The sequence below is a fragment of the Notamacropus eugenii genome, chromosome 1 (assembly GCF_028372415.1).
Source record: "Notamacropus eugenii isolate mMacEug1 chromosome 1, mMacEug1.pri_v2, whole genome shotgun sequence".
Taxonomy (NCBI): domain Eukaryota; kingdom Metazoa; phylum Chordata; class Mammalia; order Diprotodontia; family Macropodidae; genus Notamacropus; species Notamacropus eugenii.
Window position 1 is genome coordinate 178,051,722 of NC_092872.1, and position 24,229 is coordinate 178,075,950.

The 24,229-nt window shown below is 44.7% G+C and overlaps 1 protein-coding gene across 2 annotated transcripts in view; it reads right to left on the minus strand.

Annotated features, from left to right (window-relative positions):
• Window positions 1–23,388, minus strand: part of ALPK3 (alpha kinase 3) — a 43,930-nt gene extending 20,542 nt beyond the window's left edge. Inside the window, exons 1-4 of one of the 2 annotated variants that reach the window (XM_072619810.1) lie at window positions 23,112–23,319; window positions 14,834–14,872; window positions 9,957–10,078; window positions 3,467–3,584 (exon numbers count right to left, since the gene is read on the minus strand). In XM_072619810.1, the coding sequence (XP_072475911.1) occupies window positions 3,467–3,584; window positions 9,957–10,078; window positions 14,834–14,872; window positions 23,112–23,254 (422 nt within the window). In that variant the 5' untranslated portion in view covers window positions 23,255–23,319. Of the gene's footprint in view, window positions 1–3,466; window positions 3,585–9,956; window positions 10,079–14,833; window positions 14,873–23,111 lie in introns of both variants that reach the window. The other variant, XM_072619818.1, reaches the window with a different exon arrangement.
• Window positions 23,389–24,229: the final 841 nt, after the last annotated feature.

Sequence of the window (24,229 nt, forward strand, 5' to 3'; positions counted from 1 at the left end):
ATGTCATAATTCCTAAGATCCTTTCCAGCTCTAATATTTTAAATCTCCTACTACAAAGTTAAAGAAACTAAGGCCCAAGGAAGGCAAGTGATTGAATATGTAACCGCAATCAGGTGGAGAGTTCCCAACAAGGGCAGATGGCTCACAGAAGCATCACATGGAAGCTCTGAGGGAAGATGACTTATAGATAAGTATTTCCAAAGGGTCAGAATCCCTCATGGTCTCCCTAGCTTCAACCACAAATCCTGGGATGCAGGATTAGCACCTCCCTCCTGCTGAGGGGCTCAGCTCCATTCTCTTCCCTGGAGCAAAGTCCTTCCAAGCTAGGCTAGACCACATCATTCTTCCATTCCCAGGAACCATGGCAGCTTTAAGAGTGCCCACCCTTGGGTCACAGTGACATGAAGACAGGTAGGGAGGAGTCCCTGAAACATGGATTACCTAATGCTCAGAAGTGGTTTACAGAAACAATGAGGCTTCTAGTGTGCATAGCTATAAAACTTTGAAACACAGTATAGAATAGAAATGGGGAACTTGAGGTCTCAAAGCCCCATGTGGCCTTTTAGGTCTTTGGGTGTAGCCTTTTGACTGAGTCCAAGTTTTACAGAACAAATCCTTTTATTAAGGGGATTTGTTCTGTGAAGATTGGCTTCAAAGGGATGCACTTGATGACCTAGAGGGCCACATGTGGTCTCAAGGCTACAGGTTCCCCACCCCTGATATAGAACACGACAAAAACTTTGCAGTGGGCAAAGTCCTTGTCTGGGTATCAGGACACTTGGGTCCTTGTCCTGGCTCATTTATTTACTGGTTGTATAACCTTGTCCAGGTCACTTAAACATTCTGGACCTCAGTTCCCTCATCTGTAAAATGAAGAGGCAGCAGCAATACCATTACTAGACCTATACACCAAAGATATCAAAGAAAGGCAAAAAGGGTCCTTATGAACAAAAAATATTTATGGCAACCCTTTTGGTAGTGGCAAAAAATAGAAACTGAGAAGCCTACAAATTGGGGGAGGGCTGAACAAAAGATGACATATGGCTATAACGGAAAATTACTGTCCCATAAGAAATAATGAAAAGGGTGAGTTCAGAGAAACCTCAGAAGACATTCTGAAGTGACGGAGGGTAAAATAAGCAGACCTGGGACAATGATTTATACAATCATTTATACAATATCAATTACACTCTAAAGATAAGTAATTTTTGAAGACTGAAGAACTCTCATCAATGCAATGTCCAATCACAATTCAAGAGGATGGAGAACGAGGCTAAATTCTCAGTGTGAGCATTTACACCTGAGAAATCAGCAACCACTACACATCGGGGATGGATTTACTCTTTTACTGATTATCTAGACTTAAGAAAGTGACAGAGAAAATGTTAACATGCAGATTAAACTTAAAAGTTTGTCATGAGTACACTTTCTCAGGAGAGCTGGCTGTTAAACACTACCAGCACACCACTGCATGCTACCTTCATCCTGATGAAATAATGATGGATTCAAGATACAGAATGAGACATACATTTTTAGACATGGCCAATAAGGGAACTTGTTTACTTTTGTTAAAAGAGTTTGTTCTCTTTTTCTTTTTTAACAGGAGGGAGTGGGCAGGAGAGAAAATAGATTTTTGAACCAGATCTCTAAGATTGTCCCTTCAAGCTCTAATAGTCCCATAATTTGATGATGTCAACTCTCCCTCTTGGGAGTCCAGAACTCCAAACATAGTACCTTGTTTCTCTACTTCAAAGCACTTAAGAGAAAGGATACCTACGCATGAGATAAGGAGTAGTCATGCCAGTCACCTTGGCTGAAATAGGGCTGAGCCTCATGCTACACAAGAGGTCAAAAGATAATAATGGAAAGAATGCTGGATTTGGAGTTAGGGTCACAGGACAACAGACAAAGAACTGAAAGAGATCTCTGAGTCACCTAGTCCAATCCTCTCATTTTAAAGATAAGTAAACTGAGGCTCAAAGGTCAACTAGAAGATAATGGAATTTGAATTCAGGTGTTCTAATTCCAAGTTCCAAAGGACCTGGGACTGAATCCTGGCTTTACCACTTACCACTTGCTTCACCTTGAGCAAGTCACATAACTTCTCTTGCCTTCAGTTTCCTCATCTGCAAAATGAGAGGGTTGGATCTGTTGATTTATGATTCCATAACCCTCCATTTACAAGGTGCCCGGTATCTGTGTTTAGGTTAATCTCAGAGGACCTCAAAGGTATGAAGGGTGTTCAATATCTAAAAAGCAGTGAGGTATAATGGAAAAATCAATGGATATGGAGTTAGAAGAGTTCAAAACTCAAGCCACCTGCCTAACTGACTGACTGACCTGTGTGATCTCAGGCAAGTCAACATGGACATGGAAACCTCCAAAAAGGCTAATGCAATCTTAAACTGCATTTAGAGAGGGATGCAGTCCAGAGCAGAGAGAGTTCTGTGGCACCATTTTCTTGCCAGACCATCTGGAGAAATACAGATGTGGGTATCATATTTTAAGAAAGACAGGGGTAAGCTAGAGTGCTTCCAGACCAGGACAGGGAGAGAGCATCAAGACCATGCTAGCTGAAGGAACTAGGAATTGTTAGCCTTGCAAAGAGAAGATTTAGGGGAAATATCACCACTGCCTCCAATACTAGAAGTGTTGTTTTCTTATGAGAATTAGATTCATCCTGCTTTGTCTCAGAGGGAAGAATTGGGCTGGAAGCTGCAGAAAGGCAGATTTATGTTTGATGGAAGGAAAACTTTATAATTAGAATGATTCCAAAATTGCAATGGACTACATCAGAAAGTAATGGGTTCCCCCTCCCTAGAGATCTTCCAGCAAAGGCTGGATGATCGTTTGTCAAGAATACTGTAGAGGGAATTCTTGGTCAAGTACAGACTGAGCTATATATAACCCCTGAACTCCCTTCCAACTCTAAGATTCTGTGAAGTCATATAATCTCCCTGGGTCTCAGTTTCCCCATCTGTAAAATGAGAGGGTTAGACCAGATGATCTTTAAAACCCCTAATAGATCTAAATCCTATAAGCTTTTGTTCTAGAGCCTGGATTAAGTGTGAAAGACTTATTCTTCACACAGAAGCAGCCAGGATTCTTGACTCCCCAGGCCGAGATGGGTCCTGGCCAAATGAATGGTACTATCTAGTGGGTCACCTCCCCTGTTGCTTTGGACAGTCAGTCTTCTCTCCTCCAGGCTGGAGGGCCCCAAGAGAATTGCCTTCATGAGGGTCAGGATGTAATAAGACCTTTCAGTCCTTCGTTACTACATTCTTCTCTGAGAAGAGCAGTTCTAGAGCTTCCTCCAACCTCCACTGGGGTCAGATATCACTTAGGACGTCCCCTTCAGTGACTGACACAAAGCTACCTCCCACCACATACACCCCAGTACAGAGGCCTTTACTCCCCTCCTCCCCATCGTGAAGGGAATGGCCCACACGGTCCCACTCCAGCTCACTTGTACAGTTGTAGGGTGTGACGATTCCCCTGTTGAGAAATCTCATATTTCGGCAGGCCACAGTACCGGTCCAGTTCCTCGTCATCCTTATACCACGTCACCTCGGGCTCTGGGTATCCTGAGGAGGAAGTAGGACAGTATTGTAGAAAGAGTAATTCTAAATCATCTGGGAACAAGGAGGAAGACTGCCAGGAACAGGTCCCTAAGATAGCCCCAATGACGTGGGAAGAGAGGGCAGGCTGCCTGCCCAAGGGCTACTGGAGTGTGCTGTCGTTTAGAAGCTCCATCTTTCTGAGGCAGAAGAGGAAGGTTGAAGGGCTTGAATAATAACAATAGCTAACTTTTGTTTAGCACTTTAAGGTTTGCAGAGTTCTTTACAAATATTATTTCATTTAACCTCACAACAACTCTAAGAGGTAGTAAGCTATTAGCATTCCCATTTTATAGATGAGGATACTGAGGCAGACAGAGGTCAAGAGATTTGCCCAGAACCATACAGGTAGGATCTGAGGCAAGATTTGAGCTCAGGTCTTCCTATATCACCTAGTTGCCTCTAAGAAGGAAATTCCCAGACCCCCAGGCATGAGACACTGGAAGAGTTCAGAGACAGTTCTGACCACTGACACCTAGCCTTTCCCCTCAGTACCTGAATATTCTGTAAACTGACAAGAGCGGAGTGGGTCAGTCATAGAATCACAGTAAACAGAATATCAAAAAGGGGAGACACACTGGAGGTCTTCAAGCCTGACCCCCTCATTTTACAGATGGAGAAACTGAGGCCCAGAGGGACAACATGACCTACTCAAGATCTCAGAACAAATCAGTGGAACCAGTATGTCTCCTAACGCCCAGTTTAGTATCTTTCTGTCTATACTATTCTATCTAATCATAGAATCACAGAGCTAGGAAAGACCTTTGTGATCACCAATTCTACCCAACTAATTTTACAGATGAGAAAGCTTAGGCCTAAGAAGGTTTTATTTTGTTCTTTTAAATGACTTGACCAAGATTACATAAGAAATTATTTCTCTATCGCTTTCTTCCAGGCTGGAAACATAAGGGCTTTTCGCAGTCCTGATCCCATCACAGATCAACAAGGCAGGTTGCTTCTGATATTTATGGCTGCCCCTTTAGTAACCTGGTGCCACTCCCAGGGACTGACACAATTAATGTTGAACTTGGTGCAGACACCAATAGCCATAGCCCTCTGCAGTTCAGAACTCCTGTGATCAAGAGATCCACCCACCTCAGCCTTTCTAGTATGTGGCATGACAAGTGTGTGCCACCAAGCCCAGCTAATTCTAAATTTCCAAACACCAATTGTTCCCACTGTTTCGGTTCTGGTTCTGTCCTCAGAAATACAGTCTTAGCCACTCCTCTCACCCTCCAGGGACAACATACTTCCGACCTAAGAGGTATCTTTTGGAGGTCATAAATATTAACATAATAATTTCTTCTACAGACATGGAATGAGTACCTAATATGTGCCTTAGCATGGTGCCTGACACATAGTGGGTGCTATATAAATGTTTATTGAATTAAATATATCCAAGGTGCTGGGGGAGATTCAAAGATGAATATGCCAATACCACTTCTGCCCTGAAAAAGCTTACAAGGCAGATAAGACAAATATGTAAGCAATTGAATTACATAGAAGTACCAAAAACTGATGTGAGGCCTATAAACAAAGTGCTCTCCTGGTTTAAAGTTTTCTAGCTTTGGAGTTGGCAGGGCATGGGGTCACGGTCAATCAGGGTAAATTTCAGAGAGAAGATGGCATTTAAACCAGTCCTTTAAAGATGGGTAGAATTTCAACAGACTGAGATGAGGAAGACAGTATGCCAGGTGGGGGGAACAGCATGAACAAAGGGTCAAAGGCAAGAGGCATAAAGCATGTTTTAGAGACCTGTGCCTGGCACATGGAGGGTACCTCATAAATGTTGAGTTAAACTGACAAGCAGATACTTCCCTGGGGTCTAACTAGGGCAGGACTGGGAGATAAAAATGGATCTAGAACAACACTGGTACTCTCCCCATACAACCCCAGCCGTAAAGTGAGCTCCATGTTTCCACTGAGCTAAAAGCCCCCGATTACATCACTGCATCTGTGTGCTTCTGATAAATGCCAGGGACCACAAATGTCCTCAGCCGTTCTGTGGAATGATCTCACCACTGTGAGGGGCTGGTTCCATGCCTCCCTGTCCCATGATGTGCCTCCCAACCCAGATTCCCACAGGGATCAGCTGAGTGGCCTGACAGCTGAAGGAAACTCTCAGAAGCAGGAAGTTAAGGGAACTTAGAACCTGCCAGTCTCAGAGCCTGGACACCATACTGTGGTGCTTATGCAAACAGGCAGGGAAAGGTCAGCAGCTCAGAGGTCCAAAACAACTCAAGGACTTGAGGAAACGTTCTCCCAGAAAGAAATTTGACTTAATCGCCGAGTTATTTTCAACTCTGCCAAGAAAGAAGACATACACTCACCCAAGATATGGATTCATTTAGCTGTACTCTCATGGGCACTCATGCCACCCTGAGCAGATCAGCCTCCAGTGGCACTGACTATCTATTTCATCTCTCCGTGTTACCGCTTTGGCTTAGGAGGGACATGATACCTTCAAATATCTGAGGGGCTGCCTTGTGGAAAAGAGATTAGGCTTGGTTTGTTTTTCTCCATTTGGGCAGCCAGTCAACATTTCCTAAGTACCTACTATTTGTCAAGCACTGTGCTAGCTGCTGGGGGTACAAAGAAAGGCTAAAAGATAGTCCCTGCCCTCAAGGGGCTCCCTATCTAACAGAAGGGACATCATGCAGACAGTTATGTCCAAATAAGCAATATTTACAGGAAATAACAGAATTGGTTGGAAAAGGCTTCCTGTAGAAAGAAGGATTTAAGTTGGGATCAATAAATAAATATCTGTTATAATCAGCCAGGCACTGTTCTGGGCACTGAAGGTACAAGGACACAAACAAAACAGCCCTTACCTTCAAGGAACTTGTATTCTTTTTCTTTTCTTTCTTTCTTTCTTTTTTTTTTTGAACTTGTATTCTTAACAGGGAAGGACAGAAGTAGGGCCAATGACAGAAACTCAAAGGAAGCAAATTTGGACTCCATACAAGGAAAAATTCACAGGCAACTGGAGTCATTAGATAATGAGAATGGCCACTTTGTGAGGTAGTGAGTTAACCAGCACTAAGAATATTCAAGTAGAGGCCAGAGGACCACCTAACAGAGATGTGAGGAAGAAGATTCCTGTACAGAACCAGAGGAGGGACTGGATGACTTCTGAACTGCTTTGTAACTCAGGTTGTAGGGCTTCCACCTTACAGACAGAAGATACCCATGCTAGGCACATATTCACACAAGGCTTTGGAGTTTGGAGATTTGAACCAACTGAACAGAAGAAAAACAAGATTGGCAAGGAGTAACTTGATATCCAGCTGTGCCTTGGCTATCCTTGGTTTGAAGACCCTCAAAGGAATGGGGCCGATGGAAGGAAGGTGGTGGAGATTTAAGCCTAGATCTGTTCTAGGGTGAGCCTGGAAGCCAACTTTGGTTCAGGATCACTTCAGCTGAAGACCTAAAGCCTTTTGGAATGCTCTTATCTTCCCAAACTTGCTCCAAATCCAGCTTTTCTAATCTCTGCTTCCTGGTTTCTAAGTAGCCTACCCCAGTCCCCCAGCCCCAGCCCCAATCTGCAGATAGGATACAGCAGCATGTATAGGCTCACTTTCAATGGGGTCCCCATTCTATTCTGGGAGGGTCCCAAAAAGAGAAGACCAAAGCATTATGAGTTTCTGTCAAATAAACAGGAAAGGGAGTGAAATCCACAGGAAGCCTAAATAACAGTGACCTCAATTCACCAAACAAGCCGGTGCTCAGGATAGTGAAAGAAATTCTGTGGGGGATAAGTTTCGTCCTTCTGAGCACTCACTGAAGCTGGCACTCACTGTACCATCACCATGACTGGATCCAGGGAATGACATTTTTGTGCCTTAGGGAACATTTGAAAATGATGTCTATTGGAAGCAACATATGCAACTTGACTTTTCATTAAAATAATACCTATTTACCATGGACAGTTATATTTCTAGCGTTAAAAATATTCATAGGTATAAAAAGTAACACATGCCTCCTTGTTCTCCCTGTTCCTCTTCCTCCTGCATGGAACCCATGAGAAAGTTGTCTATTTTGCAGCAAAACTCTCCATACGTTATCTCACACTGCATTGTTTCTGCCCCTTTGGGGATGACCAGGATAGATGTTGGGCCTGGAAAATCCAGGGCTACAATTCTCCAAACCTTCCTTGGAAGATGCCCTGATCAATCTTTCCTACTAGCTAAGGCTTCTACTCAAGTAAGAGGCTCCTCTAAGCAGACTGGAACAGGGACAGTCTCTCCTTTCAGTTCAATTTTCTGCCCAGATTTCTTTCTTAGCTCTATGTCTAGCTCTGCATGGTGACTGCCCAGTTAGGAGGGTGAGATTCCAGTGGACAGTAGGACTCTGAATCCTATGTTGTATAGCCTTCACCAATGCACATAATATATTCCTTTGGGCAGCAAACAGGCTCCAGTGACTAAAGGGCAGTGGTCAACTCTCTAAAGAGTCCTATTTAGGATGAAGAGTATTCCAGGACCCAGCATGCAGTTAGTTCTCTCTTGCCTGTCCAGACTCTTCTCCATCAAGGAGCCCAATCCTACTCCATTTGGGGGGCCTGATATAGGATGGGGGCTTTCCCTGGACCTGCACTCTGAATGATCAATACTGAGAAATTACCTGAGTTCATTTGCATTCCAGACAAACTGGACTACTAGCTGTTCTCCTACTTTAGCATTCCATTCCTCATCTCTGTGCATTGATACAAACCATTTCTCACTCCTAAAACTCTCTCCTACCTCATCTCTGCCTATCAGAAAGCTTCCCTCAAGACTAAGCCCTAGTGCATGTCCTCTGCTAAGCCATCCTGGCCTCCTCCCCCACCGTCTCCCTGTCCAATTTTCTTTGTTCTTCATTTCTTTACAGATATGTTACATATTATAGAATGTAAGCTTCCTAAGGGCAGGGACCATATTTTTCCTTCTCATTATAGAGCTGGAGTCTAATACAGTACCTTGTACTTAGCAGGCTCTTACAAAATGCTTGTTGAATTAAATCCTATCTGGCTCCCCACTGACCTGAACAGGCATTCATAACAGTACATGATCCTCAATACCACAACGGTACTAGTGCTGAGCAAATGCTGGAATTCTTCTGTAAAGTCACAGAATACACACACACACACACACACACACACTCACACACAATGAACCAACCACCACTTCTACAAAAGAAGCTAACAATTGGGAACAGAGGTACCAGGACACAGGCATATGAATATAGGCATTTTGGCACAGGGGCTCCCACATACACATATGCACGGAACAAGCTAGTCTTAAGCACAAGGGGAATAAGCAGTTGTCCTCATAATACAATTTCAAGAATACCAGAAAACACTTCTTTACTCTGCAAATATTTCTCCCACCAGCTTTCTGATGTTTGAAATTCCATAGTTAGAGATTCATTCCTTTGACTTATGATTTTTTAAAATATAAACACAACTAGGAAAGACGCAGCACGGTGCAGGGGGAAAGCACTAGACTAGGAGTCAGAAATGAACTGGATTTAAACTGGATCTCCAGTGCTGCTTGTGTGATATGTCACAGCCTTCCTGAGACTCAGTTTCCTCAACTGTAAAATGGGGATAACAATAGCTATGCTGTGTGTCTCAAGGGGTTGATGGGAGGACCGAATGAGATAATGCATAGAGAACGCTTTGCAAACTTCCAAGTGCTACCTAAACGTAAGTTGTACAAATGTTGTTAAAATCAACAGCCCAGTGAGCTCCAGTCACCTCATTTGTAAAACGAATGGCATGGATGAGGAGATCTGTTCAAGGTCCCTTCCAGTTCTACCATTCTATGAACGAGGGAAGCAAATGGGAGAGAGAGCAAAAGCGGAAGACTCAAGTTGAAACCCTGGCTGTGCCACTTATTAGCAACGCCACCTGCCTTTCTGAAATTCAGTTTCCTAACCTGGAAAATGGATAGAATGACATCTGCCCTGACTCAAATGTGAAGAATATGGGGGGGGGGGGGAAGTACGTAAAAGGTCTCTGCCTCTACAAATTGTCATATGAATGTAACCTGTCATTGTGATTACAGTTCTCCCATCCTCTCTTGCTTGAGGACAGGTTTGCAAAGAAGGGAGGACTACTTAAGTCCTGGGCCCTAAAGGGCGATAAGGAAGGTACACCATATGGAGGGAAAGAAAAGGCCAAAAAATGGGGGAAGCTAGAGTCCAGTGAAAGCAGACTTCCCACTTTTGGCAAAGACAGGCCAAGTGAGCTGACACATGCATCTGCTTGTCACCTATCACCACTAGTCACATTAACCTTCATCCCTCACCTGAAGTCTCTGGCAATCGGCACAAGATGGTCCCAAAAGGCATACTCACCTGTGACGATGCAAGTGAACCTGGCGTCACAGTCCGCGGACACAGCCCTGGACTTGAGGGTGGTCTCAAACAGGGGCTGCGTCTCCTCAGTCAGCTGGGCAATGATGGAGCAGAAGGTGCTCCTGAGAAGGTAAAGAAGTCGTCAGAGCAGCTCCTCCCTCCTCTCCCCAGAGAATGAGACACCCGTATCTGAGCTGGCATGTAGAAAGAGCTCCTACACATTCAATCACTGCTCCGGTGACATTCCTTCCAAATAACACCCTGCCAGACACTACCTCTTTGGGAACAGCAGATGCCCTGGAAACGGACTCAGCTCCTAGTTGGCCACCAGATGCTTTCCAAATGGTTATTCTGTACACCACAACCATCTGGCAGATAACCAGGAGGTCCAAGATTTCAATATAAAATCTGGAACTATTGGGGTTGACCTCAGGCCCCTCTACCCACCCCCCCACTTGTGGTCTTCACATCAGTTTCTTGATGCAGCCTCCAAAGAAGAGCATGGTCCAGGAAGCTCATGCAAGGGAGAGAAGAAGACACATACAAAAATATGGGACAGCCCTCAGAGGAGCCTGGAGAGAAGGAGAGGTGGCACTTCCCCTTCCCTTCCAATGCTCCATCTCTAGGCCTTTACAGCTTAACCACCAGTCTACAAGAAGTATAGATGCAGGGGTCAGGGGGCTCACATTTCCCAAAACAGAGCAATCTCTGGACCTCAAAACATCATCTCTGGGGAAAAAGCCAGGCAAAGCAGCCTTGGGTGGCCTGGGTTACCTGCTCCGCAGACTTCAGATTCATTTTTTTATCTAAACAGTATCACAGGGATATTTGTCCTTCTATTTAGCCCCTGCCTATTGTAGTCAAAAATCCTAGATTTTATGAGGCAGTCTTAATTTATTTAAAAAAAAAAAATCCTTCATCAGACCACGAGTCTTTGGTCAGGGTCTGGAAAAGGTGGTCACCATACCTACAAACCACCTTCCAGGAAGGTTGCCTGTTGCCACTGTTGGAATAGTGATGCTGCTTACCAGTTCTTAGGCCAGCTCCAGAAGCCCTTGCCTTTGGGGGCGGTAGACATTCAGCTGGAGGAGAGGCCAAATCTGCCAAGCAGCAAGGCTAGAGGGCCCCACATTTGGACAGCAAGCAGAATATTTGTTAGTTCCTCTGGAGTTAAAGCATCCAGAAGAGAGATTTATTTTAATTGCTTTTGAGCCCAGGCAGGGCCACCAAGCTGGGATGGGAATTCAATTCAGCAAATATTTACTAAGCCAGAGGATATGAAAATCCCTTCCAAGCTTACAAGTCTATGTAATTGCCGATAATTGATTCCCACTGAATACTCTGAGGCTCAGTGCCACCCACAGCAAAACATAAACAGGGCTAGAAACTCATGGGATTATTAGGATTATGAAAATCCAATGCATGTTGGGAGCTGGAAGTTTCCAGTAAGAGAATTCCTCCCTTGTCAAAGATGAGAGATTTGGTTCCCTATTGACAGTTGTGATGTGTGTGTGTGTCTCTCTCCAAATTCACAGGCACATCACCCCACCAAGAGTAACCAAGGACAGAGATGCCCCTCCTTTCTATACAACTCCATAGACACATTCATGTTTCACAGATCAACAAACAAGTGCATTCCCACTCGTGAAACACACCCACACACCAGTGATGTGATCTGCACACGCTGTGCCTCCCCCTCCTCTCCCATAACTTCTCACTAAGTACAGGGTCGATCATGGAGGAGCAAAAGTAACAGCCATGTGGGAGATGAGTCACTGAGAGTGGCTTAACCTTGGTGATGAAATTCATAGGAAAGGGAAATGGGGAGTCTGGGGAAATGTCTTCCTGTTCACATGGCTACCCTCTCTGTATAGACAGGGGGAAGTAAGCCACAAACAAGACTAACATATTCATGTTTTATTGGGAATTTATGAATATTTTCTATTCATTCTTAAGGTCAGTGTTGATTTGAGTTAGATGTCACTACAAAGAAAGGAGGAAGGGACAACATTCTGGAAGAATCTTAATGGAAAAATCAAGACTTCTGAACTCATAGTGAGGTAGGTGCCCTGACTTAGCCCTGTTTTCTCCCCACAGTGACAGCACAGAGTTAATAATAGACAAAGGAGGATTTTTTGTTCACAGTCCTCCATATTTCAGATTCAATGAAACTATGCAGGCCCTGTAGCTCCTCAAACTTCTTCCAAATTGCATTCTCAATAAGCCTCATTGGTCTCAATAATCTTCTTCTTTTCTTCCTCCAAACCCACTTAGATATGGAATGTACTTGGGTATGTGTATAACTAGGGTTAGGCAGCTTGGGCTTTGTCTAGAACAAATACTGAAAGCACCCATAGCCTTTTAGCAACATAGAAACAAGAAATTAGAACCTAGTTAGCAAAAAACACTAGTTCAACTAGGAAGCTAATAGATAGTGCTGGGGTAAGCTTCTCTCTCCACCCACAACCCCACTGTGCTCTTCTACCCACCCTAATTCAAATTTGTGCCACTTTTCCTGAGTACAGATTCTAATGCTTGCCTTAGCAGCAAAAGTCCCTAGTGATAATTCTGGGTGCGATCTGTGATGACCCACTATGGCCAGAAAATGCTCATTTCCCCATAACTACCATAACATGAAGAAAGATCTAACAGACTGATCTTCTCGTCACTGAAGGCACAAGGGGGGTACGCTTCTATGGTAAAAAGAGATCTGTGTTGGGTAGTTCCATGACCTCATCAAAAGCCCAACCCTAACACTCATATCCAACATTCCACTATAATGGCAATTCAAACCTGAAATGTCATCTTCTCTCCAAGCTTCAATCTAGTCTTCCAGCACTAGAACTGTTCAGTTAAGTCTGAGGAAGATTTCTCAGCCATGGTTAGGCACGTTGATAGGGATGGAAGCTGTGATTCCATTTGTATAGGGAATTTCCAGGTGAGGTAACTCCCTCTACCAGTCCAGGTTGGCATCTTCTCTGCAATTTAGAGATATGGCCAGAGCACCTAGAGACTGAGTGACTTACGCAGAGTCCCACAGCCGGTATGTGTCAGGAATAAATAGGATTCAGACCTAGATCCCCCTGGCTTTGAGGTTGGCTTTCTAGTCACTAGACTAATTCCCTCTTCAAGGTTGGTTGAATAGAAAGAAAAAACAGTCATGAAGACTTCAGGATTTTGAAGATAATCAAGGGACAGCATGGCACAATAGACAGAGGGGACTGCAAGGTCAGGAAAAAAACCTTTATTCAAGCCCCCTTCTGATATATATCAGCTGTGTGACCCTGGAGGAGTCCCTTAACCTCTTTCAGTGCCCTGAGTTGATTCTCTAAGGTTCCAAGTTGCAAAAGAATGATGGGAGTTCTCTAGATCAAGAGAAGAACAGATCTGAAAAAAATCAAAGTATATTCATAACACCCAGTAGGATGGTATTTAATGAATATGTGGTTTTGATGGCCTTCGTTCAAAATCTTTGGTTCAACCTTCCAAACCTGGGGTCCGGGACTAAAGGTCCTGCTCCTTCAGGGTACTTCCACTCTGTTCCTAAAATTTCATTCCCTTGCCTCCAAAACCACTCAGAAATAGGTTGAAGGCATATTTGTGCTCCGTCTTAACACTCATAAGCAAATGTCTGGAAAGGTCCTCAATATACAGTGAGTGATCTCGTAAGGCTGACAACTGTCTCCCCATTGGCAGCAAGAACAACTGGGGGAAAATATTTAAAACAAAAAGAAACTGAATCACACATTTTATGTTATGTTCAAACTCAGGCCTTTTAAGTTGTCACTTATAAAATCACAGAACATGATAATAATAGCACTTAGCATTTATAAAGCACTTTGAGGTTTGCAAAATACTTTGACAAATAATATTAACTTTATCCTCAAAACAGCCTTGGGAGGTAGGTGCTATTACTATCTTCTGGTTTCCAGGAAACTGACAGGAGATCAAGTGACTTGCCCAGGACCACACAGCTGGGAAGTATCTGAAGTTGGATTTGAACTTAGATCTTCCGGAATCTATGCACAGAGCTCTAGTCCTTTACCACCTAGATCATTTGAGAGCTAGAAGAAACTTTTGAAGACATTTAGTTCAATCTCTTCAGTTTATGTATGAGGAAACTGAGGTCCAGGGACTTAAGTGACAAGGATACAAGGGATAAAGTTGGAATTTATATTCAGGTCTTACAAAATATACCCCTCACTGTGCCATGGTATATGTTAGGGTATTTTTTTTAAACTTTTCTTGTTTTAGCTGCCCAAAAAACTTTCTCTCATTCAGTAAAGCGCCTTTGATTGGCTCTTCATAAATCTTCCAGTCTGAGGATTGTACCCAAGGGGTGGGAAGAGGACAGGAAAGATTCTCATCTCTGACCATACCAGGTAACTCAACCAGATCAGGAGAGATCTCAGACTTGGGAGAGAAGACATGAAGCAGAGAGGGAGCATGAAAAGATAGAGCTAGGGGAACAAGTAGTTCCTTTCTAGCTATAAAAACCTAGGACAACAGGGAAAATAACTGGGCCATTTGGCTGGTGATCCCCCATTCTCTTTCCAAGGTATCTCTAGAAGAAAATTTCCCTTCCCCTTAAAGGACAGATAGACTGCTCCAGCCATCTTAAGGACTCATCTGTGATCAGCTTGATCCTTCTTTGGTCCCTCCACCCTTTTAAAGTAAGTCATGCAAGGGCCAAGAAGAGCCAGGCTCATGTGAGTGCCCTCCCCCCAACTCTATTTCTTTTCTTTCCCTCCCCAAGCATCCCTCCCTCCCCACCCCATGCAGTTTAGTTAGTGTCCAAGCATTCAACCAGAGGCAACTCCAGTGCATAGGCCCAAGAAAAGGGGTGGTCAGAGAAATTTAATGCAATATGAGTTTACCTTCCAGAGCTGGGGTGAGACAACCGGTTGCCTGATAAGCTAAGCAGAAACAGCAAACAGAACCATTAGGCAGAAAAGCATAGAGAGGAGGTGAAGTCAACAACAGTCGAGAGCATTAATCACTCGCCATCTGGCACTGGACAGGCTTTCTATTAAAAGGGTCCAGCTGTCTTAGCCGGCTTGCTTGAGTTAGCAAGCAGCCCCACTGCCCGACAGTAACATCTCTGAAACCAAGAGCTCGTTAGCAGCAAAATCCAGGAAATGAGGTTAGGCAGGAATCCACTTAAGGGACACCACTTGATAAAGACACATCCCATTGGATCCTGCATCCCCCCACCCTCCAGGACTGTAAGGGATGCATGACCAGTTCATGTACATCTTTGATATGTAAAGTAGAAGCTCCACTCTATCTACCCAAGGTCCCTGCTATGGAAGCAGCCCCCAACCAGAGACACATCCCCAAGGGAAAGCTTCCACACCATTCCCTGAGAACAAGGGGCAGGATGGCTTTGAGGACACCCATGATATTAACATGTTAAATGGTTAAAGAGGTGGCACAACACAAACCAGCTGGGAGGGTTGGAGAAGAGGAAAAAATGAAAGCAGTTAATCCAGCAGGAACCTCAAGATGCCCTGCTCCATCAATGTTAACGTTGCACCAGATGGATCCCTTCTCCCCGGTGATTCTGGCTAGGTGCCAGAAACTTTCCTTCCCAAAGGAGAATTCAGAAAAAATGAGAAGAAATAGGCTAGGTCTCTGGGTATCCCTAAGGGTCAATAATTCATAGAGATCTAAGGAAGAATAAAACCAAATGATCTCAGGTCTTCAACTTTATTGAAAGGATCAAGGCTCCCTGGTCAAAGTTCTCTCAACTACCATTATCTTGCACTTCTCTTCCTGTCCACATGTTTTTGTCCCATCCTCCAATCACAGAGGAAGATGCATGTCCCACTTGTACTCTACGTCATAGGATCATAAAGTTAGAACCAAAAATATCTTAGAAATCATCTACTCTGACTTCCTCACCTTGCCAATGAGGAAACTACATTCCAGAAAGACTGACTGACCTCCAAAAATTCCTATCCCTTCTCAATTTCTAAGGGGCCTCATTCCCACCCTTGTGTCCTCTCTACAGTCTTTCATTTCTCTCTTAAATACCATCCTTCTGCCCTAAAACATGCATAGATCTCCTTTATCTTTTAAAAAAAATGTGTTTCTTGATCTTGGTGGCTGCCATTCTATTTCTTTCCTTTACACTTGCAAATTTTTCTATGAATAGTCTAAACTGACTGTCTCCAATTTGTCAACACTTGCCTCCTGTAAACTTATCTTCTGTACCCACCACCAACCAAAACTGTTCTCAGGACACTCACAAGTGACCTTCTTAATCAATTCAATCACAATTTTTCTCAATCCCCATTCTACTTGAACTTCCTACTGCATTTGATACCACCATTGATTACCAGCCCCACTTTTCCTTCCAACACACACACACACACGCACACACACACACACACACACACACACACACACACACACATACACACACACACACACAGACATACACACGCTTCCTCACTTGGCTTCCCTGATTCTGTACTATCCTGGCTTTCTTTAGTCCCCTTTAACTTATCTGTTTCTGTCATTTGCTTTTCTTTGTCTTAAGAATTCACCAAGACCTAATCCTCAGTCTTCTAATTTTTTCTCTAGATACTCACTCCCTTCAACAAGGATAAACCAACTTGAAAGGTAATTCCCACATCTCATCTCTTATCCCAAGCCTCTCACTCAAGCTCTAGGTCCATATCTCTGGGATAGCCCCACTTGGTTTTTCCATTGTTACCATCGATTGAAGTCTAAAACCAAATTCATCTTTCTTGCAAAACTAGTTCATCCTATTTCATGTCCCTATGTTAGTTAATTCTCCCATTCATCTTAAGTTTTGTTATTATAGTTGTTCAGTCATGTCCGCCTCTTTGTGACCCCATTTGGGGTTTTCTTGGCAAAGATACTGGAGTGATTTGCCACTTCCTTCTTCAGCTCATTTTATAGATGAGGAACCTGAGGCCAACAGGATCAAGTGACTGGCCCAGGATCACACACTTAGTAAGTGTCTGAGACCAGATTGGAACTCTGGAAAATGAGTCTTCTTGACTCCATTGCACCACCCAGCTGCCCCTTCCTAAAGTTTTAGTCATACTAAAAACTACAAGCTCTTTCATAACTCATACTTCTCCTTTATCATCTACAATCACCTAATCCTACCCAAACTTTCATCTAAATTTCTTTTTTAGTCATGCTTTCTCTCCATTCCCAATGACTACCACCACCATCAGGCCTTCATCTCTTCCTAACAAGACCCATGCAGCAGTATTTTTACTGTCTGGAGCTAGTCTGTCCTCCTAAGACAACCAACTTACCTCTGATAAACACCACTATCATCAGGTTATATCTCTGTTCAGAAACTTATAGTAACTGCTTTTAACACTGTCTTTTGCCCTTAAGTTCCTCTTCCTGAATCTTAAGGACCCCTGAAGCTTAAGCACTAAGCTAACCTTACTTCCCAAGACTCTCCAAGCATTTATGCCCCAGCCAGACAGATCTCCATACTGCCTCAGGAATATCTCCTGCTGATTTTCACCTCCATGTTCATGCCTCTCTTCCTTCTCCTTATTCAGATCCTATACAATCTTCAAGGCCTAGCTCTTTTGTGTCTTCCATGGCATCTAGCATAGTGTTAGGCACATAGTATATGTCTGTATATATTTCTGTATTGCCTGAATGAAAGGGAAATTTACCAGAAAGATGTGCCACTCAGTCTTAGCTGCAAGCCAGGAGTGGAAAGTAGAGTCACTCACATGAGTAGTGGCTTCTATTGCCAAAAATAAAAGAGGAGGAAGACGTCCTCCTGGTATGAGGAAGTACCTGAGCTGAGAAGGCAGGAGTAACAAGGACTGACCCTCACTTCAGGCTTGACTCTTAGCCCTAAGAGTTCAGAAATCCATTCTAAAGAAGCTGTGTGTACAAGGTGATCTGGGACATCAGGAGTGGGGTCCAGGAGCTCAGGTGATCCCATTTTCCCTAGTTATCTCCATGCTCTTCTGTTTGGTACCTGCTCCCTTTAGCCCACCTTCCAGTTCTAAGCAACATCTGCTTCATCCACCTTCGTTTTTATACTGCTAGAGACTCTAGGGATGATCTACTCAGATTCCCTCATTTTACAGATAGGGAACTAAGGGCCAGAGCAGTAAAATAGCCTGCCCTAGATCACACTAATAAATAGGAAGTAGAGCCACAATCCAACCAGGTTCTCTAACTCTAAATCCAATTGTCATTTTTCTCCTACTACATCACCTTTAGGGGGTTGGAGTGGATGTGCAGCCTGGCATGGTCTGTATTCTTGGGGTCATAAGGTTATGACTCACAGCTTGGTTTGTATTTCTATCTACCTATAGGACACCCTAATGATAAACTGTGAGACTCTATATCCAGTCTGCTGGATTATTGACATATAATAGCTAACATTTATATAGTATTTTCATGTTTGCAAAGAGTCTTGCACATGATACCTCTTTGGGGCCTCACAACAATCCTGTGAGGTAAGTGCCATCATCATCATGTTACAGATGAGAAAATTACAACAGAGAGCTTGCGTCTGAGGCAGAATTCAAACTCAGGTCTTCCTGGCTTCAGCTCTATTATTGTAGCCACTGCAACTCTGTGACAGAGTCCTCTTGTTTTTAGGATTATACCCTGAGGTGGCTGTGTGACTAGAAAGGGGCAGAGTGCCCTAGTGGAAGCTTCTGGTTCGCTGTGACTCCTGCACCAGGTGCTTGAATCCAGCCTCTGTCTCCTCTGGTTCCCAGAGGCAGCCCATCCCCAGAATAGGCAGTGGGAGTAATTCTTCACTAAGCCCCAAGAGTTCCAAGAATGGCCATAAAGAGAAAAATGCAGTCTGCTGACAGTGAGGGCAGGGAACTAGGCACAAACCAGCCTGCCAGTAATGGCCCTAGGATTCTCAGCGTTCTTGTTAAGACAATCAACTCAGATGTTCCATTACCTGACAACAGCCGGACCCCTTAACTAGGACTGGGTACTGCGTCAGCAACTGTCCTCAGATAGACTCTCTTGAGTAAGAGCCTCTCCTCCCTTTTCCCTCATTTCCCTCCCCCACAGGCAAAGAAAAAAGTCTCTCACTACAACCGCTTACCCTGCCCCAGTCCATGCAAACTGTAGGTCAAACTCTTCCGCAAGTCAGACTTTCTCAGAGATGGTTTGGAATTTCTCACCTGAATATCACAGAACTGGACCAGTCAGAAAAAAATGGGAGCTATTTCTTGAGTCCAGTATTTGGATTATCTAAACCAGAAGTTCTTAATCTGGGGTCCATGGTTAGATTTCAGTGGATCCACAAATTTGGAGGGGAAAGAAATTACATGTCTATTTTCGTTAAACTTTGGTTTCCTCTGTAAGCCTGGGTATTGTCTTTTATGTATCTGAAAACAGTCTAAGCAGGGGTACACAGGCTTCACCAGACTACCAGATGGGCTTCATAGCACACACACAAAAAGGTTAAGAACTACTTTATCTAAAGCCTCCCTTTTTCACTGAGCCCTGAAGGTTCCTGATAATTTCCAGACTGAGTGTTGATATTTTCCATGCCTATCACTGCCCCTCGAGACAGCTGGAGGTTAAGCAGGCAGGAAACAGAGGCTCGGCAAGAGCCTGGATGAGAGATCTGAGCTAGAAGAGACCCTTTGGAGAGGTGAAGGGCTCAAGGTGCAGAATGAGACATATATTTTTGGACATGGCAAATGCAGGAATTTATTTTCCTCGACTGTACATACTGATTACAAGGGGTTTGTTTTTCTTTTTTTAATGGAGATTGGAGGGAGACAGAAGAAATAAAATTTTATTTTAAAAATAGCTACATATTTTAAAATATTTTTTAAAAGGAAAAGGCTGCTTAGTTTTCTGAGTGTCCATATGCCAAGCTGAGGCTATGAAGATCGCCTTTGAAAAGCTGTCTTTAACTTACATGAGCTGATGCAAAGTGAAATAAATGTACAGAGTAACAGTAACATTGTAAGAGATCAGCTGTGAATGACAGCTCTTCTCAGCAATATAATGATCCAAGACAACTCTGAAGGACTTAGGATAAAAAATGCTATCCATCCCCAGAGAAAGAACCAAGGGTGTCTAAATACAGATTTTTTAAAATTTTCTTTATTTTTCTTGGGGGCTTTTTTTTTGGTTCTATGTTTTTTTTCACAACATGACTATTATGGAAATGTTTTGCATGACTACACATGTATAACCTATATCAAATTACTTGCCTTCTCAATGAGGGGAAGAAGGAAGAGAATTTGGAACTAAAAGTTTTAAAAACAAATGATAAAAATTGTAACTGAAGAAAAAGTTCATTTTTAAAAAATGTCTTTAAAGAGCTTCCTCTCTCTGAGTGCCAGAGTAAAACTGAATAAAAGCCCAGTGGATAGCCACTGTAAATCCCCATGGGACTGTTCCTGCCCTCCTGGCTTCCCTCTTCTGTATACTCCAGCTGTTACAGACCCAGTACCCTGTACATGTAGACACTCAACAAATATTTGCTCATTGAATGACTGAGGGTTGTCTCAGACTGACCAGGGGCTACTCTGCTACCTCATAGTCTACTACAGTTCTATATAAGCAGATAACTCCCTTTGTAGAACCAACAGAACAAGAGGAAGAAACATTGTCACATTACATGGAAGGGGGTGAAGGAAGAGAGCAGGAAACCAAGGGATACTGCTTGGAAGGTGAAAAGAACTATTCTACTCCCAGGAAAAACATTTCATCCTACAATTACACTGATTTCTTTCCCTCACTTCCTCTGGTCTCTCTAGTCTGAGTTTGTAACCTATTCTGTCTTACAGGTGGTACAGTATTAGACCTGGAGTCAGGTAGACCTGAGTTCAAATCTTTTCTGAGACACTTGCTAGTTGTATGACCCTGGGTAAGTCATTTAACCTTTCTGAGCCTCGGTTTCCACATCTGTAAAATGGCCCCCACCACCCTGGGTTGTTGTGAAGATCAAACGGGAAAAATTATGCAAAGTGCTGTCCAGATCTTAAAGCACTATAGAAATGCTAGCTGCTATATTACTGCTGCTTACTATGCTGATGTTCTTAATGTCACGTGATTATGCTCCTTTACTCACTGGCTCCAACAAAAGCCACAGCACCCCGTCAGAACACAGACAGGTCACCAGGACAAGAATGTCAGGCTCAGGGTCTGCAAAAGAGCCAGCTCCACCAGGGTCTGTAAGCAGCATCCAAATTTGACTCCAGTTTTTCCTGAAAGCCAGTGGGCAGGAGGGAGGGGGGAGTTTGTCTTGGCAGGCAGGGCTCAGTCATATCTAACTTCGTCCCAAACACCAACTCTCAACCCTGTACTCTGACATGTGACACCATTCGTCAGGTTTTGTACAGAAACTGGTTCCGGTTACATCTGAACTTCTCCAGCGCCAAGGTCAATACTACTGATCTAGTCAAATGGGAAACAGTGGACTTTTTCTTCAATGTCCTTGTTGTCCAGAACCTGCTTCCCTTGTTCTATTTTCTGGGGACAATATGTCCCAAGAGAGTTTCCTAGTGGTGGTGTTGTCTCCTGTACAGTCCACCTGGTCTTGTAGGCCTAAAATGGGCCCAATTCCAGAGGCAAAATAGCTAGTCTAAATCAATGTCCAATCTAATTTCCTTTTCAGAAATCTATGCCAGAGTTAGGGGAGGGAGGGATCATTTTAGAAGGGACACATGCCTCTATGTCTGTATCATAATATGTTTGTGTTGCTGTCTCTATTTCTATCTGTAAGTTTTTCCATCTGCATATGTAACTCCTGTGTTTCTCAGACTTTTCTTGGTGCTCCAGCTAAACAGCCAATAATATCCCAAGAACTGAGCTTGCTCAAAAGACTGGGAAATCACAGGGAGAGGGAAGAAAGGTTGGTCAGTAGGACCACTCTTTCCTCTCCCTTCCACATTAAACAAAACAGATTGTTTCTAACAGCAATCAACCCTCCACCCCACAAAAGGAAGCCCCAGTCCTGACCACTCATCACCCCATCAGCCAAGGGCTACTCCTGCTTAACCCTAAATTTTGCCCCAGCCTCTCAAAGCAGCTCTGGGGGTGCCTCCGGTCCCAGATAAATTTGTCTTTCCTTGAGAAGGTTCTCAGGCAAAACAGGAGGAGCAGCATGAGAAGCCATGGACTGCTCCAGGGTCGCATCATACTACAAAAGCCAAGTCTGGTCCCCAGATATGGAGATGCCCATTCCCCTTGTTGACCTGCCTCATTCCCTCCCCCACTACAGGTGCAGTGTATTCAGCCCTCTCCCCTTCCCCATGAGTAAAACTTGGCTCTCCAGAAAGGACCATTCCTTTAGCCTTAGTGTGAATGGCAGTCAGGGTTGATCTCGTCCCCCCCAGCTCTGGAAGCTTTATCTCTGTGGAATGAAGAGCTTTGACTCTTGACAAAAGGAATTTAAGGCACCAAGCTCAAAGCCTCCCAGCCCCTCCCCTGAAATCGTTTGAAGCAAGCACCCACCCCACCCCCACCCTATCTCATTCTCCCGGTGGATTGACTTATTTTCACAGAGAACTAATGGCCTATACTGGGATTAAGACGCTATTGAGGGGAGGCGGGGTTCAGATTCCTACTGGAACCCTAGGGGCTGGCTACAGCAGATTCTGGGAGTCTGGTTTTTCTAGAGCCCTCGAGGTCCCTAAAGGCCCTCAATAGAATGGGATACTTCGGTGTCTTTCCCCTCGCCCCCACCTCTTCCTTTCCCTCCCTGACTCCCCTGGGCTGAGATCAGTGGGGGCCCTTTCTGCTTGCTGGCGGGGACCCTCAAGCCCCAGTTCTGCACCCCCGGGAGTCAACACCTTACAAGTTTCCATTGGCCAATTCTTTCCCTCCTTTCTTTCCTTCCCTTTCCCTTTCGCCTGAGGAAGGGGGATGCAGTAGGGTCACTATCCTCCTCGCCGCCCTCACCCGTCCCCTCCCAGGCCTTCCTTTAGCCCCCGTACCACCCGGCACCCAAAGGCTCTCCAGAAGCAATCTGTCTCTTCCCCCTCGTCCCCGCCCCGACAAACCCCGCCCTGCCTTCCAGTGACAGTGGATCCCTCCTCGGGACGGCCCGGGACTTGGAACTGGGGGAACCCCCGCCCCACTCCCTCTCCTCGGTCCCACCCTCCTCCCTGCCCCCACTACCCCGGGCCCAAAGGCCTCGGCTCGCACCTGATCTCGGGCCTCACGCTGAGCAGGTAGTTGCGACTGGTCGGGCTGGGGGTCCACACGGGCCCATCGTCCTCGTCGTCAGGGCCCACCCCACCCCGGAGGCCTGAGTTCCACACACGACTTGGAGGCCTGTGAGACCCCATCGCGGCTCCCCGACGGCTCTGGTTCTAGCTCCGGCTCCCGAAGGCTCCCTTCTCTCTGCCCTGCCCTGCCCTGCCCTGCCCCGCCCTGCCCAGTGTCTTCGCCCGCAGCCCCCTTCCAGCCCCTGTCCCGCTCCGGGCCGGCCAAGTGACTCTCTTACCCCTATTTATAGCCCCGTGGGCTCCCGTCACCTGCCGCTGTCCCTCCCTCTCCCGGCCCCAGCCTGGGCCCCGCGTAAAAAAGACCCGAGCTGCCCAGAGAAACTTCAGCTTCGGGATCTGGGGGTGCCTCCTCTACACAACAAACTACGGGAGACAGGTCATGGAGTGGGGTGTTGGATCACCCCCCACACTCCCCTTTCCTCCTTTCTCTGTCACTCTCTCTTCACACCCTTCCTCAGCTCATTTCCCTTTGCTCATTCTTGCCCCCTTCTGTACCACCACCACCCCACCACAGCAAGCCGGGAACAGATATAGACCCTAGGGCTGTGCCCTTTTCTCCACTTGAGATCTGATTCAGACACTGCCTACTATTTAACCCAACTGGGCTAATTAGTCTCATATTGTCCTGCTTTGTTACTTAGCTAGTTTGTCACTCCAGCCGTGCCAAAGCTCTTGAAAGAAGGGTATGAAGTCTTGTCCAAAATATCTCCCCTTAAAATCTAGTACAGATTTCTTGAAATAAATGTGGAATGAATGAACCTAGCCATCTACCCAATTAGGGAGAAAAGGAGTTGTTATCTCACCTCCCAGAAATCCACTTCATCCATCCATCCATCCATCCACCCATCCATCCAACATTTATTGAATATATACTATATGTACAACTGGGGGGGGGGGGAGGGAGGAGGTAGGGAGAAACAAGAAATAAAAGATACAAAACTCTCAAGAAGCTCGCAATCCAGATATGTAAAATAAATCATGTTTCTATAATGTTAGGAGGCTTGCAAAATCACTTTTTTCACAGCAATGTTGTAA